This window comes from Phodopus roborovskii, unplaced genomic scaffold (genome assembly GCF_943737965.1).
Source record: "Phodopus roborovskii unplaced genomic scaffold, PHOROB, whole genome shotgun sequence".
NCBI classification, from domain to species: domain Eukaryota; kingdom Metazoa; phylum Chordata; class Mammalia; order Rodentia; family Cricetidae; genus Phodopus; species Phodopus roborovskii.
In genome coordinates, this window is record NW_026125295.1 from 4486275 (window position 1) to 4503116 (window position 16842).

The 16842-nt window shown below is 47.9% G+C and overlaps 1 protein-coding gene across 2 annotated transcripts in view; it reads right to left on the reverse strand.

Annotated features, from left to right (window-relative positions):
• Positions 1-16635, reverse strand: part of Tgfbr2 (transforming growth factor beta receptor 2) — an 87473-nt gene extending 70838 nt beyond the window's left edge. Inside the window, exon 1 of one of the 2 annotated variants that reach the window (XM_051202046.1) lies at positions 16109-16635. In XM_051202046.1, coding sequence (XP_051058003.1) covers positions 16109-16202 — 94 coding nt within the window. In that variant the 5' untranslated portion in view covers positions 16203-16635. The remainder of the gene's footprint in view (positions 1-16108) is intronic. The other variant, XM_051202049.1, reaches the window with a different exon arrangement.
• Between the last annotated feature and the right edge of the window lie 207 nt (positions 16636-16842).

Below are 16842 nucleotides of genomic sequence, written 5' to 3' on the forward strand. Positions count from 1 at the left end.
TGGGTACTGTCACATGGGTGGCGCTGCTGATCTAAATGGGCCACAAAACCAAGTCACGCAGTACTGCTGGGATGGTGGCCGGGGACAAGCGATGAGAAAGACAGGAGGGCAGGAAGAGGAAGTAGAGCACATTATAACAGACATCGTGAAATTGTCAAATAATGACATTAATCATTACAAAAAGAAACTGGGTGTCCTTCTATGCCCTGGAGACTCTCCAGGCATCGATCTCATTAATTCGTGAGTGAGAGATGACACTCTAAGTTTGTGACAACGCCTAGCACTGTAAGTGGTTATATGGTGGCCACAAGCACTCTCTCTCTATCATTAAAATCTTGAAAGATAAATGTTTTCGGCAGTTTTAAAAGCTAACTATTGGCATGTCAAATTAAGAGTCTTGCCTCTCGACTATTTGTGAAAAGTATCAGACTCTTAAAGACTAAGGTTATTAACTCTTCTCTCATTTCCTCTGACTCCCTAGAGTGAGAGAAGGCTCAGGCCGTGCACGCCTGCTGTTTGGTCTGAATGTGGGATGGTCCCCACAGGCTAGTGCTTGAACCCCGAATCTCCAGATGGTGGCACTGTTTGGGGGGGGGGTCGTGAAGTCTTCCAGACCATAGCACCCTAGCACAATAAGTCACAGGGGGCTAGTCTTGCAAGTGGCAGCTGCTCCTGGCTCTAGCTTGAATTGCCTGCTCCCTTGTGCTTTTGTTCACACCCTTTGGAGACATGACAAAGTCCTGTTACAGGCACCCCTGCCAGATTGGCAAAGCTCTGGCAGTAATGCTTGATAGCAGGAAGGCAAGCTTTCTAGGTTCACAAGCCTGTTCCTTTGCCTTTAAAAATCAGTGGATTGAGGACAGCAAGGAACACAACACGCACACAAGGTTGCATGCAGAGGACACTTGCTCTGGAGATGGGCAGAGTCCAGACATCGACGGCAGTTTCAATCTAATACTGAAGTGAGAAGGCGTACTCCATAGACTGGCGAGTGGCCAGTGAATGAGCTTGCAAGAGAGGCAGTGAGTAAGAGGAAGATGGAGAGTGAAATCGGCTCACAGGAGTTAAAGACGTAGCCCGGGTGCTGGAGTGATGGCTCAATGGTCAAGAGCACTTGTTGCTTCTGCCGAGAACCTGGGTTGGATTCCCGGTGCCCACATGTGGCTCACGACCATTAGTGACCTCCAAGGATAACTTCCTAGCGGGGATGTGGAGATGCCACCAGGCAGACTAGTCTACTTGACATGGCCCAGGCCCACAGAGAAGAGATCTACAGAAGTTCACTGAGACACACAAACTTTCGGTCTGGCTAATCTCATTGAGTAATGCTTTCTGTTTGAACGTTCTTTATAACAAGGTTTTAATTATTTTAAAAATAAGTTGATAGCATCTAAAAAGTGATACCATAAGTTGTACAGTTGTTCTATCGTGTGACCAGGCACACACGAACACACCCTCACACATACTGGGAAAATACATGCACACGCACACACACACACACACACACACACACACACACATACCATACACACATCCTGCACTCCTACACATGTATACTCACACATACCAGGAATATATACACAGATGTATATCCTCATAGATACCATAAACATACACCAAAAAAAAATTAATTGGTTAATTAGTTTAATAGGAGCCAGGGCGTGGGGTATGCGGTAACAGAATGGGAGATGAGGGACACCTGGTCTGATCTGTACCTGCTGTCATGAAATGGATCTGCAAGGCTCTGCCTGATGTGTGTGGCCGGCACACTGAGGAAGGCTCTGACCTCACAGTGGAGAAGGGGAGTCACGTGATCACCGAGGATTCAGGGGGAGAACCTGCAGGAGGCTGGGCCAAGGGAGATTCAACTGAGGGACTGATTAGAGACAGTCGGGGTGACCAAGGAAAAGCCCAGGAGGAGAGTCTTCCATGACAGAAAGTTGGTGCTGTGGTCGCTTAACTGCAGAGTAAAACTGAAACCACGTAGCTGTGCATGTCACACAAGCAGGTTTCGGCTGCAAACGGGTCTCATTAAAAGGGTCCAGGCACTAAGAACTAAGTCAGGCTGATGAAGATGTTGAGATTTGACGCAACAGGAAGTTGCATGAGACACAGAAGGCAGTGGACATTTTTTATTCTTTATTTCTTTATACAGTTCAGATGGCAAGTTTAAAAAAAAAGAGAGAGAGAGAGAGAAAAGAAAAGGATTGGGAAGGTCAGAAACTTGGTCCTGAGAACTGTTTGTTGTTACAGTATTACTTAGGGGCGTTAATCACTAACAGGGACTGAGAATTCTAGAAAATGAAACTGCCTTAGGATTGAGTAAAATACAGAAGCCAGTCAGAAGGAGCAGACACAGAGCCGTTTGAAGTCAATGCCCGGTGTGCTGGGAAAAGTCTGATGGGTCCTTCCTGAGCTTCAGAGAACTGAGTTCCTCAAACCAGAAGAGGAAGATTGGAAACGGATTGGGATGGGCTGGTAAGAGGGCTCAGTGGGTGAAGGTGCTTGCCACCAAGCTTGCGAGCCTGAGTTTGGCTCCAGGGGCCTGCACAGTGGAAGGTGAGGACTGACTCTCACGAGTTGCATTCTGACCTCCACATGCTTTCTATTGCATGCCCCCCTCCCCCGCCATGTGCAAGCAAAATAAATAAATAAACACATGAAGAGAAAACATTTATTACATAAATCATGTAAGTAAATCAATAAATAATTTCAAAAGTAACGATACTAAGGCACTGGGAGAACCAACTTCCCAAACAGCTCTCATTAATTTATAATTTGTTGGGCTTGCACAAACTTGGCACTGGGCACAAAGGATGATGCCACACATCGTAAGGGATGCCGTGCTACAAAGAGCCCAGCGTGGCTTGAACTCTACATATATCAAGGCAGATCTTGATGATGTCACATGACTAATGGCGTGCATTCCACAGAGAATCAAATTCTTCGGTGAGATGGGCATTTGGCGGTTGGAAAGCCTAGGGAGGCTACAGTGAAGGAAAACTGCCTCAATTGACTGGCCAGGACACAGTCCCTGCCAGGCCTAGTGTGGTGGCTTGCAAACTTTGTGAAAGACATTGGTGACACTGGGGACAGCTCCCCAAGAACCCTCTTCTTTTGGAGTGATCGATGCAGCCTGTGTGGACTACTGAAATCACAGCAGACAAGTAGACTCCTCATGGTAAATGCTTTTGTTGTATCCTGACAGTCACAAACTCTTGAGGTTGTAGGTTGTGGGGAAGGGCTCAAGATTACTGGGGACGCCAATCTGCTGGACCGCAAGGAATACTGAGTATTAGAAAACCTTTAGTTGCCACCAGGGATTAGAAACAGACACCTACTATGCTCAGTGTCAAAGCTCTTGGGGCTCAAGATTTGAACTCGTGGGAGGAGGCTGCTGAGGGCTGTAGAATAAGCAAGGCCCCAGATAGAGGACACAGAGAAAGGACAGCAGACAGACTGCCCCCTGCACTTCAGAAGAGAAAAGCAGGTGATGAGAGGGACCCTGAGAATGGGGACCACGGAAGGTGGCTCTGTGGATAAATTACTCATCTCAAAAATGTGAGGCCCTGAGTTGTAATGAAGCACCATGTAAAACGCTGGAGAGGGTGGTATGCATTTGGGTTTCTTTTGTTATTTGTTCATTTTTAAATGTTTCCTTCTTTTATCACATAAATATTTTGACTAATTCATTGACGATGTATTTTGATCACACAGATCCCAAATCTTCTCCTTAAATCCTCCCATATCTACCCCGTCCTCCTTATCCCCCAACTTCATGCTCTCTTTTTAACAAATTTATTTTCATTACCCACATACATCTGGGTGTGGGGCCATCCACTGGAGTGTGGCTGAACTAACTACCAGGAGCCACACCCTTAAAGAAAATGGACCCTCTGTACCCCTGGAGGCATTTAGGTAGCACACGTTTATAATACAACACTGGGGAGGTAGAGACTTGTGGATGTTTGGCACTCACTGTGCAGCCAGGATAGTGAGAGACCCTGCCTCAAAAATACAACGTGGATGGTGCTTGCAGAATGATAACCAAGGTTGCCTCCACCTTCACATGCTTGTGAAGTGCACCTGCCCACAGATATTCCCTCTCTCTCTCTCTCTCTCTCTCTCTCTCTCTCTCTCTCTCTCACACACACACACACACACACACACACACACACACACACACACACACCAAAATATCCATACTCTCTGCCTGCGAACCAAACAGAAATGCAATTACAGGTCTCAGCAGCTCCTCCCTACCTAAAACAGCAGTCTAGAAGCTGCCAGGCCATGGCAATGTCTGTCTTCTCTAAGAGTATTTTAAGGAAAGCGACGGAACCATCTCTGAAGGGCAACAGAACACTAATTATACCCAAGCACATTTCCTTTCCTACCCAAGGCACATAGACACTCCTTGGGTCTCCTTCAAGACTGATGGACATTTTTCCCACTCAAGGGAAGATCAGAACCAAACACTCTAACTGACCAAAAAGAGACAACATTACTACCAAACCAAGTCAGGCTGTCTAGACTCAGGCATGAGTTCCAGCTGAAGCAAACCCATTATTTCCACAATATGTCATTCACACACCTGCAACAGGGAATTTTTAAAATAACCACAGTAATACATTTTAAATTCTTTTCCTTAATAATAGCTAATTTAAAACTCCAGGGAAATGGTATGACCTGTGAGGATTTGGGTAGTTTTCTATTTGGATTAGTTCAGGACTTAATAACTGTTTTCTAAGTCAACTTTGGTAAATTTCCCTATTAGCATAAAGAATTACATGTTTCAGGGGACTGGTGAGGTAGCAAAGTGGGTAAGATCCTAACACAGAAGGACCTGAGTTTGGATCCCCAGACAAAACGCCAGGCATGGGGACAGAGATGGTTCAGCAAGAACCGTGTGTGCCATTCTCGGAGAGGACCCGTGTCTGATTCTCAGCACCATTGCTGGGCAGATCACAATTGCCGACAATACCAACTCCATGGGAATCGAATGCTTCTGGCCTTCATGGTACCCACACACCCACACATACTAAAATCAATGAAAATGAACCTTTTTAAAAACCAGGCACAGTGAAGACTTGTAATCTCAGGACTGGGAAGGGAGAGGGAGGCTTCCTGGACCCAAGCCAAATTGGCAATTTCCTAATGGAAGAGAGACGCTGTCAAACAGAACAAAACAACAACAGCAACAAAAGAACCCTGCTGGGACAGGGGACACAAAGCCCTTACCTAGCCCCTAGCAACCCTAGAGTCTGAATTTTAGGACCTCTGTGGTGCTGCAGCAAAAGAGGGAGACAGCAGCCCTACCGTGAGGAGATGCAGCTGGAAGGAGAGAACCAACTCCTAGGGTTTCCTCTGACCTCCACACATGCACTGTGGTCAGCATGCACCTGGTCCCCATTCCCTGACACTTGCATGCACATGTGCACGGCACACACACACACACACACACACACAGAGAGAGAGAGAGAGAGAGACTCTTCTGGTCTAACTCTCACCACCAACAAAGACAAGCCCCAGGGGAGGGAAGATAGCACTTTAGCAGCTCTGCTGGGACACCTTCCTGTGCCTGGTGCCTCCGGTCCCCAACTGTCGTCTGTCACTCTGATCTCAAAAGAAGGGTCAGCTCTGGGTTACCTTTCATTTAAGAACAAGGTCTTGTGGTAATTACACATTTCCAACTTCGTGTCTCCTTGGCACGGGACTAGAAAATGAGGCAAGTGATGAAGGGTTTCAGCTGGACCCGAGGGGGAATGAGAAGATTTTTGTTTGGTGAAGCCATAGTGCAGACTTCAGTCTGTTTGCAGCAGGGGCGGGGTGGGGGGTGGGGTGGGTGGGAAAGGGGAGGCATTCTTAATTCTATCTCCTAAACCAGGGAGTGAACCCTATCATTAGGGACAGCTTCAAGTCTTGAGGAAGGTGATGTTTATATGTTTTAGAGGCACTCTGTTAAGAAACCAACACACTACTAAGAATAGAAATTTGGCTGTGAGAGTGAGTATTTATTTAGAATTATTAGCATGGTATTATACAATGTACAAATAGAAATCTTTTTCAAAACCAAGTCTCTTTGTCCACTCGTGGTTTGACAAACTTCTCAATATTTTTCCTACATTCTGTGTAAGCTCTTTGATCACCTTACCCAACAATCTTGTAATATCTTCTATTGTAAATAAAATAAAATCCTCTGTCCTTTCTCTAAGACCCAAACAAGAATTTATCATTCATTATTTTTCAAAATGAATACTTTCATTTATGTGTATGCACGTGTGTCTGTGTGGGTATGCTCATGTGAATGAAAAACCCATGGAGGACAGAAGACTGTGTCAGATTTCACTGGATCTGGTGTCCTTTGTTAGTGTCCTAAGTGTGTACTGGGAACTGAGCTCGGGTCCTCTGGGAGAGCAGTCTTGGAGCCATGTCTCCAACCTCTCGATTATTTATTCCTTAGTAATTTACAAAACTACCTTTCCATTTCATAATTCATCACAGGTAATACCATATACATATTTTGGTTTGCCTCCAGATAATACCATATACATATTTTGGTTTGCCTCCAGACTTAAGAAAACATCCAGTAGAAAAACAAAACCCTTGGAAAGTTTCTTAATTATTGTTTGCGTTGATGATACTTGTTGGCCATAATGCCAGGCCAGGAACTTGGCTTCTACCAGACAAAAGACTTAAGGTTACCTTCAAAACGCTTCCTGGAAAATCCTGCTGGATTTACCCCTGTATCCTCAATACAGCCATGAACTCCCGAGTCCTTCGCAGTACAGCACCTGCCTTACTACATCTACCTAATGTTCCTGGTGTATAACTCCTCCATGACAGCTGAGCGCTCGTCACTAGCTGTGCACTGTGCATGTTCACCTTGAGGCCATCTGCCAGGCGTGTCATACATGGTACATGGATCAGACCTCATTTTATTTCACTAAGGAATTTAAATAGGATAGTTATTTTAAATGCTGATGCGGTAGAAACCTGTTTCTCTTAACTCTTAGAGTCTTCTCACGGGTGGAAAACTGTTGTTGGCATGAGACAATATAGAATCAGTACTCCATAAGAGCTGTGGGCTCAGATCCCAAACCAAATCCTTTCAAAGACTTAATATATGTGCTAGCTAGTTTTCACGTCAAATAAACACAAGCTGAAGTGATTTGGGGAAAGGTGGCCTCAATTGAGAAAAAATGCTTCCAGGTCGCCCTATGGCAAGCCTGGAGTGTTTGGTTGAAGACTGATGTGGGAGGCTCCAGCTCACTGTGGGCGGTGCCATTCTGGGCTGGTGGTCCTGGGTTCTATAAGAAAGCCATGGGGAGCAAGCCAGTAAGCAGCACCCACCCCTCCATGGCCTCTGCACCAGCTCCTGCCTCAGGTTCTTAAGAGCCCCGAGTTCCTGCCCTGACTTCCCTGACGATGAACTGTGACAGGAAGATATAAGGAAAATAAGCTCTTTCCTTGGCACGTTGCTTTTGATCATGGTGTTTATCACGGCAATGGAAACCTAACTAAGAGACTATAATAAGAAAACCCACCTGAAAGGTGTCATTATTATTTCCTAACATACGGGGAGATCTTAGCAATGTTTCGGTCCATAGGATGATCTCAGCGAGCTCCTGCCGTGGTTAGTAACTGTGTCCACAAAGATCCCAGATCCCTCTGTTACCAGGTGTACAGAACAACTACATCTCTCTGTGTGGACGTAGGTCACAGAGCTTGGGGGAGAAGGCAGTCCTTCACAGGCATCAGTGAATGACCCACCTCAAAATCAACCCATCTTTTAAAAAAGTTTAGATCTTTACTAGATGAAGAGCTCCCCTTACTGTCCTTGAGACATGTGAGTGTTCAGTCAAACTTGGAATTCTCCAAACTGTGCTTTTACCAGTCCTGTGGCTTGGAGCAGGGGAAAGGATTTCAGTTCTCTAAACTGCCCTCAGTTTTAAAGAATGCTTGAGAAGCGATGGGTTGCTCAAAAGAAGTATTCATAACACCAGAAAAACTCATTTGCCTTGTGCTAATGATCTGAGTGTGGGGAGGAGATGAAACCAAGGTTTTGTAAACTCTGGTAGCTGCTGCTACTGAACAAGCCTGGCAGACTGAGCCCTCCTTCCTGCAATAACACAGCTGACCCCAGCTTTCCTCACCCTAGGAGACCACCAGGCTCCTAGCTTTCATTAACGGGCATATTCTCTGCTGCAGGAAAACAGGATGCCGTGAGCAGATGTAACGTTTGCCCATTCTTCTGCAGAGGAATGTGGCTCATGTCAAGCCCACCCAGACACTGGAAGGGCTGGGATTAGAATGCCATGGAACAAAATGAGTAAAGTCACAAACCAAACCAACACACTGCAGAGCAAAATGAATCCTTCCCCCTTGTACCTTGACTGACAAATAACCTCCCTAAAGTTTGGAGGACCTGGTTGGACTTTAGAATATCTTCCTTGCTCAAAAAGACCATCCCTGGAAATGGGAGCTGTCGTTGACCTCTTGTCTTCCTCTCCATGGCCTGTTCAGTCATGAGGAGATGGAGATATGGCTTGATAGTTAGAGCATGGGCTGCTCCGTAAATGACCCAAGTACAGTTCTCAGCATCCACATCAGACAGCTCCAGGGCATCGGACCCTCTTCTGGCCTTCACAGGCACCTGTGTGCACATGTGTATACCAGCATGCAGATGTACATATAAATAAAAATTTAAAAGCAAGACACAGAGCTGGAGAATTATGTCTTCCAATGACCTCTTCTCTCTCCTCTCTTCCCTCCTCTTCCCTACCAGCCCCTCCCCCATGTTTCATTCCCTATCCCCTGTAAATTATAAGGTGTCCAATCAGAGGCCAGGAAGGTCTTAAAAAAAAAAAAATGACCCAAGCATCCTTGCAGGTTGCAGATGTAGGTTTGGGGAAAAAAAAAATTGGCAATCCAGATACCCAAAACATGATCATAAAAGGAGCAGAGGAAGGGTCAGAAATCTAAAGAGTATCCCTCCCTATGGGCATGGCCTGAGGACATGGGTTCCTTTTGCTCATATACCAGCCTCATATTTTAGTTGCAGTACTGAAAGAATTTGAAAGAAAATATTTCATCAGATAAAGAGAGGGAGAGCCTGCATGCCTGATCTTTCCCAGATAGTATCTCACCAATCACAAGTTCTTGCCTTGCAGCTAATTCCTTCTGATGGCTTATAGCTCCAGGCCTAGGAACAACACACAGAGATGCCAGGTCACCCATAAGAACCCAGGCAGGAGGCCAGAGGTTGAGTCTGCTTCAGCCCAGGGGACAGTTGCTCTGAGGTGGGCATTTGGATGCTCACTTGATAGAGCATTTGCTTACAGTCACAAAGCTCTGTGTTCCATCCCAAGACCACATAAATCAGGAGTAGTACTGCATGACTGTAGTTTCAATGTTCAGAAGCTAGAGGTAAGATGATCAGGAGTTCAAGGTCAACCTTAGCCACATAGTGAGTTTGAGGACAGCCTGCGCTTCCTCAAGAGAAGGAGAGGAGGGAGAAGGAGGACTCAGGTCAGAACATGTCACAGTTCATCAAGGTACAGTGTAAAAGAGCATCTTCCCCCGCTACAGGCTTTCAATGAGCTGGAACCTCCAAAGGAAGATTTTCCATCTTCATTAAGTCAGGTCAAATCTATTCTGTTTCAGTCATCAGCAGTTGTCTGTGCCCTGGGCCTATGTGACGGTCCCATATGCTTGGAGCTTGAATTTTACAATAAATTCTATAGAATGTGATGCAGCTGAGTTGCTATGAATATCAAAGCCCGGGTCACCCTGGTTCCCATGATGCTACTGTCAGGCCGGGAACTGTAAAGTATCTGTGTACAAGACACTGTGGTCCAAAGGTCCTCAAGAGGTACAACATATTTCCATAGTACCACACACTACTATGTACAGCGAACGTGCATAAGAAGTACAAAATGAAATCTCGGGAAAGGTGGCAGATCCCAAAAGCAGGTGACCCCATCAGAAGCAACACACCCACGGCACCTGAGGTGGGAAGGTTCCTCTCTCTCAAATATGACATCTCTTTGGCCCTTCCAGCTTCTCTTACACAGGCACTCACTCCTGCGAGCGCATGTGCGCACACACGCACACTTTAAATGAATATGAGTAACCTCCATCCAATAGAGGATTGTAAGAATGACCTTTTGGTCTCCTTCTATGATTAAATTAAATAAGCAATGTCACACATCTCCCTAACTGCTCCTCGAGGTGAGCCCAGGTGTCTGTGTAGCTTCCTAAACGCCTCAGCACTCCCCACACAGAAAGGCAGTGATCAACTGCCCTCTGCCCCCGTCGGAGGCCACAAGCACCTGTGGGAGGGAGGAGGCGGGGCAATGCAAAACAAGCTGTGGGCGTTGTGCTGCTACTGCTCATCTGCTCGGGCTGGTTCCGAAAACCACGACTTCAACCATCCAAGAGCTGGATCCCTAAGAGCTGGAGCAGGGAGCCTGGCCAGGTGTCAGGAGTAAACGTTTTCTCAGCACGTGGCTGAATATGCCAAGCGGGGGGACAGGAAGTACAGTTGCATGCTGCCTGTTCTGAAGTGCCTTGGTGGTTTGCATCTGACCTAAATGATCCCCAGGATGCTGTGTGATGGGCAGCTGGTGTTAGAGGGAAATACTTCCCTGAGACACAGTGTTCAGACAGCAAAACACAAAGCCTGGGTGGACTAATAAAGGTAAACATTCATTTCACGATGGCCTCATGCCTGTAATAGCAGCTCTTGAGAGGCTAAGCCAAGAGGGTTGCTACCAGTGTGAGGCCAGCCCAGGCTATACAGTAAATGCCAGACCAAACCAGGCCAGAGTTTGACCATGTCTCAAAAACAAACAAACAGCACCCTGAATTCACAGCTCCCCGAATTTTGCAGTTACTGTCTCCTTTCTGCAAGCTTTGAAAAAACAAAGAGAGAGGGAGGAGGAAGGAACGGGGAGAGAGGAGGGAGGGAGGGAGAAAGAGAGAGAGAGAGAATCTAGTTTTCACGGGGTTAATTTTATAGGTGAAAATGTTCCAAAGTGTCATGGTTTGGAACCCTTTATACTAGTTTAAGAATATGTCAAAAGTCAAAGCATCTTTTTCTGTCTTTGGTCAGAATATAGGAACCAATTACATAGCATAGAAATAGCCACGCTGAGCCTGGAGGCCCAGGCCTGGGGACCTGGTTATTAAGGGCTGAAGCCAAGGCAATGAAGGCTGGAGGGCTGCTTTAGCCCAGGGGATTTAAGGCTGATTGGGGCAGTAGAGAGAGGGATGGGGCGTGCATAGAGCTCTGGGTTCAGTTGCAGGTTCTGCAGAGCCAAACCTAAAGCCTCACTGATTAGATACTCCAATCATTCGAGACCAAAGCTAACACAGCGGGGAAAGCCTAGGCAGTGAAGACTGTGTCCCTGTCACACTTTCCCAGCAGGATGAAGAGGGCTCAGCTCAGTCCTTCCTGAAAAAATCATGTGTCAGCCTGGGTCAACCCTGGACATCCGTCTCTGAGTAACAGCACTTGCTTGCCTTTGAGGGGCTGCAAATCTCAGTGGACAAGGGAATCACACAAAGATGACTCTTAGGGGCAGAGAGAGAGCAGAGAAAGAGACAATTGGCCCACCTGGCACACCCAAAGCAGGTTTCCTTACAAGGCCCAAGGTAGGTAGGTCTTCAAAGATGGGAAAACATGGTTGGACAGGACTTCCAAAGAGAGGCAGCAGAAAGTGAATGGAGGAGCAGCAGCCGAGAGCCTAGATTGAGGCCTGGGAAGCTGGAGGCCTTGGTAGGACGCAAAGTCAGAATGAACGTGGTCAGTGAGGCCTTTGCCAGGTGTGACTGAAGCGTTAATAATGAACAGACCTGACGTCTGTGGGGCGTGGACATGGGGCTAAGCACTTGAAAGTATTATTTTATCCACCCTACCATCATCCCAGTTTTACACCATGAATGCAAAGGACTCACAGATCGCATAGCCAGTACGGGAGAGGCAGGACTGGAAGCCAAGGCAACCTAACGTGCAGTGTGGAGCCCTCACTCCAACTCTGGCCCATCCAACAGAAAGACAGGCCGGACAGACTTGGTGCAGCTTGTGTAACAGGAACCATGAGGTCTGCAGGTCTTCTGGCTGACTTCAACCAGACAGAGATGGTAAAGTAAGAACACAGCAATTAGAAACACACACACAGAGGCACCGGGAAGGAAATCTCTAAGGTGTGCACCCTCCTGGTGCATTCCACAAAACATGAGGAATGGAGGTATGGGAGACAGTGCTCTAAGCAAGCCCCTGATGTGTCGGTGCTCTGTCTGAGACACCACGATGCAGGTATGAGCTCAGAGAAACAAAGTGAGGAAGGATGGGCCTGTCCCACTCATTTGGGGCAGGCTCCTCTGGGTCTTACTATCCCTCTACATACGTGTTCTCCACCTTCCTGATACTGAAACCCTTTAATACAGTTCCTCAGGTGTGGTGACCCCAACCGTAAAATTATTTCCTTGCTGCTTCATAACTGCAATTTTGCTACTACTAGGAATCATAATGTAAATGTCTGATAGGCAGACTAGCTGATATGCCACCCCTGGGAAAGGGTCAGTCAGGGCTCACTGATTGAGAACTGATGCTAAGAAGGAGATGTTCAATAAATACAGCGAAGAAAGAAGAATAATTAGGCACTTTGGAAGATAGCATTAATGAGGTATCATTAATGTTCAGGAAATAGAGATGTTCCCAGGGGCTGGAGAGAGCTTGTTCTGCTGTTAGGATCACATCCTGCTGCTGGAGAGGACCCGGGTTCCACTCCCAACATCTACACTGGAAGGCTTGCAGCCATCTGTAACTCCAGCTCCAGGGGATGTAACACACTCTGTTCTCCGTGGACACCTGTAGTAGCTTCACTCTCCTGTTTGTCTATAGGAACAGCTGCCTCACGCCTCACACAGCCATGAGTATGGAATAAATAACGCCAAATTTTAACATAAAAATTCACAAATGAAAAGAGAACTGTAAAGAAGGCAGGTTGGTGGCAGAAGAAGGACGAAACAGATAGATGCAGATGTCACGGAGGACCTACAGCGGTGGCATCTAATAAGGGGTCCTCAATGTGGGGCGCTAAGTCAAAACAGAGGCACCAAATTAAAGCCACTTGTTCAACAGGAGATGTCATTAAAGGAAATGCCCTGAACGTGGAAATGGGGAGTGGGAAGAAAGCCGGCCCAAAGATTAATCCCCAGGACTCAAAGATTTCTGGTCCCAGACCTGGACAAGGTGAGTTGGACCTTCAAAAGCCTGTAAGGACCAGTGAGCCCTGGGACACCGGACCAAGGTTTGGTCCCCTGTAAGGGCCCTTCTGTGGCACCTCAGAAATGAAAACCATATTTTCTAAGGTCTGATGCTTCCCGGGTATGTTTTCCTCTAAAAGTCATTTCTGATTTTGGAGCATTTACTAAGTGTGAACATAATGCATCAAAAGCAAACATTTTAATTTTTGGAGGGCTGCAGGAGGGCTCAACAAGTCACGGTGCTTGCAGCCAAGTTCCAAGATCTGAATTCTTGGGTCTCATATGGTAGAGGAAGAGAACCAACTCCCAAAGTCATCCTTGGATGACTGCAACACAGGAGCAGACACACATATGCACATACACACACACACACACACACACACACACACAAACAAAAAATATTTAATTAAAACTTATCTAAATACATTTCTTGACTCAGCTTATAAAGCATTTGTCTTGCAAGTGTGGGGACCTTAATTCACATCCCCATCACCTACAAACACAGCCAGAAAGAGGGCCTCCTGCAGTGCTAGCCCCAAGGCAAGCTGGCACCAACGCGGTGCATTCTGGGCTCAGCTAGAGGCCCTGCACTGCCTCAGTAAATGAAGTGGGGAGAGACACTGAGGAAGACAGCTGATAACAACCTCTGGCCTCCACACCCATGAGCACCCAAGTGCGTGCCCACTCTATTCCAGCGCTCACACATAGCACCCACAGATACACAGGAGAAAAAAAGTAATACAGATAGATAGACAGACAGATTAGTGCAAATGTGTCTTGTGTTGAAATCGCTTGCCCCCCTGGCAGGCTGGTAAGCATAAGATGGGTTGAATTGAATTTTCTTTAAGGATTGACTAGGACTCTGTAAACGGTCTCTAGTTCCTTCAAATCTTATCTTGCATTAAGCTATCTTGAAAACTATTTTCATAATTTACCATCATGTCAGAGTATCCTGCCACCCTTCCCTCCTGTGGAAAATGAAAGGCAAGTGGAATTCCATGCAGCCTCTCCCTGGGAGCTGTCTTCCAACTCTAAACCATCTTTGAAAACTTTGGCCACCTAGGTTCAACTCAAAAATGAATTGTCCAAAGATTCTGGAAAGGCAATTCCACAGAAATGTGAAAAGCCTCAGTTTTATAAAACTATTTAAAGGCCAAATTAAAAAGACCCACCAGGCCCGTCAGCTAATTGTTTAAAACTGTGTGTATAAATGACTCATGAGCTACAGAGCCTGGAATTTGAAAATCACAAATCTTAACATTGTAAACAAAACTTAAATCCGGGCCCCCTGAGTTTTGTTCCTTCCCAGTCTAAAGCAAATGTTCTGTGTACACAGAAAAGGATGGGTGTCATGTGTGATGGTCATCAGCCAAATCCAGAGGGGTTTGCTTTTAACCTCCTTTTTAAAACGGTTTGCATGTGTATGTGTGTTGGGGGAAAGGTCTATACGTATGTGTGGGTGGGGGACAGAGGAGGAGACCAGGTGTTCTGCTCTCAGTCTTCCCATGATTCCCTTCTCTCTGGGGCTGTCACCCAGCCTACAGCCAGGTTGGCATCCATCCATTTCTAAAGGCCTCCAGTCTTCTACCATCACCACGAGGTTGACGAGGGACCACACCCAACTTTGTATATGGATATGGGGATTTGAACTCAGGTCCTCAAGCTTGCACAGAGAATGCTCTTATCCATGGAGCCAAGTCTCCAGTCAACGCCGGGGTAACATTAGAGAGGATTTAACTTTCTGGAGCTGCAGCTTAATGGAGACCAGCAAAACCAAAGCAGACTTTAAGAAACTATAGAACCCTGGTGGGAATTTCCCTGTTTTCAACACCATCCTTAACTCTTAAAATCGCCTCACCTACTCTGACACCTGCAAAGAGCTCCCTTACCCGAAAACGACCCTGGCCATCTCGCAGAGAAGGGTGCAGGAGGCCAATAATAAAAAGAGTGCCAAATGTATACAAACTGAACCACAGAGATGTATGTACAACTGGGAAACTGAGGCCCAGAGTCATGTGACTTGCCCAAATAGTGGCCCTGACCACAAATAGCTCCAACAATAAATACTAACTTCTTGAGCTAAAATGTCAGGGAGTCTGCACTTCCCAGGCAAGCCCTTAGGAAGGAGTCCTGGTTCCTGAATTTCTTTCTTAACTGGAAGCCCCTGTCCCCCTGCCATGGGACCCGGTGGGCATCCTGGGTTAGGTGTTTCCCCTGAATGACAACCACTGAAATCTTTAACTCCGGGCACCACCTTGGAGTCCAGCACTTAGTAGGCAAGCAGTAAATTACTCTAAGCCATCAAACTGACCACCCTTATTGGGTCCCCATCCCTGCAGGCCTGGGGGATAGATGACAGCCATTTGAGATCAGTTCTTTTCTCAAACTTGTTTCCAGTGAGTCGGGGCCCGGAATCCCTGCCGAGGTGGTAGAAATGAGAACTGAGAGTCTGGTTCAGTCGGTGTGTACTCGGCCCAGGTGTGCAACAGCTGGGCAGCCAGTCAGTCCCCTGCTGCGACGCGACTCCTCCAAGCCCCAACTTCTCAAACTTCCCTTTCCGGGGGTGCAGGCCCTCGCGGCCTCCCTAACCTCTCATGCGCGCACAAAGGGGTCAGGAGCGTCCCCAAGTCTCCCGCAAGTGAACTGTCCTCTCTTGCGAGAGATCTTCTCCGATCCCCGCCGGCCTGGGACGACTCGGACTGCTACAAACTTCCCGTTTCCGCCCTCTCGCCGCCGGGACCCGCGGCCGACTGTCAATCGCTGCCCTGGGGGTTGGAGGAGGACCGAGGAGCCCTAGTGGAACCCCAGCGTCGCGCCCCGGCCACTCACTCACCCGACTTGGGAACGTGCGGCGGGATCGTGCTGGCGATGCGCGTCCACAGGACGATGTGCAGCGGCCACAGGCCCCGGAGCAGCCCCCGACCCATGGTAGCCCCCGTCGCTCGTCATAGACCGGCCCCTGGGGCGCCGCGAACCGAGCCTCAGGGACCCCGGGCTGCGCCTTGACTCTTCGTCCTCTCAGGGTGCCTGGGCCGCCCCGAGCGCGCCGGGCAGAGGTGCGGGCCAGATGTGGCCGGCGATCCGGGGAGCTTGGAGGCCCGGAGGAGGCCCCCGGCGGCCGAGGAGAGCTGCGCAGGAGGCTGGGGCTCCGTCCCCCAGGCGAGCGTGTGCGCGCGCGGGGGGTGTCGTCGGTCGGTGCGCGCGAGTGACTCACTCATCAACTTTACCCGGGCGCTGGGAGGGAAACAGGAAACTCCTCGCCAACAGCTGGGCAGGACCTCTCGCCGCCGAGAGCCTTCCAGCCCCAGCCCTCTCCAGCTTCCAGCCCTGGCTTTCCTCCTGCCGCCAATCAAGGCCCCTTCGAGGACTCTGCAAACTTTCAGCTGCCCCCTCGCAGCCCTCCCACGCACCCCCACCCCCTACGTCCAGGCTCCAAGTTCAAACTCAGAAGTGACTAAGCGCACGTTTCCCAAAACAAGCTAGAAAGTGCTTAAGCCGCTTTTCTTGACACCCCACCAAGCACCCCCCACACACACACCTCCCAGGGCTTTCATAATTCCGCTGAGA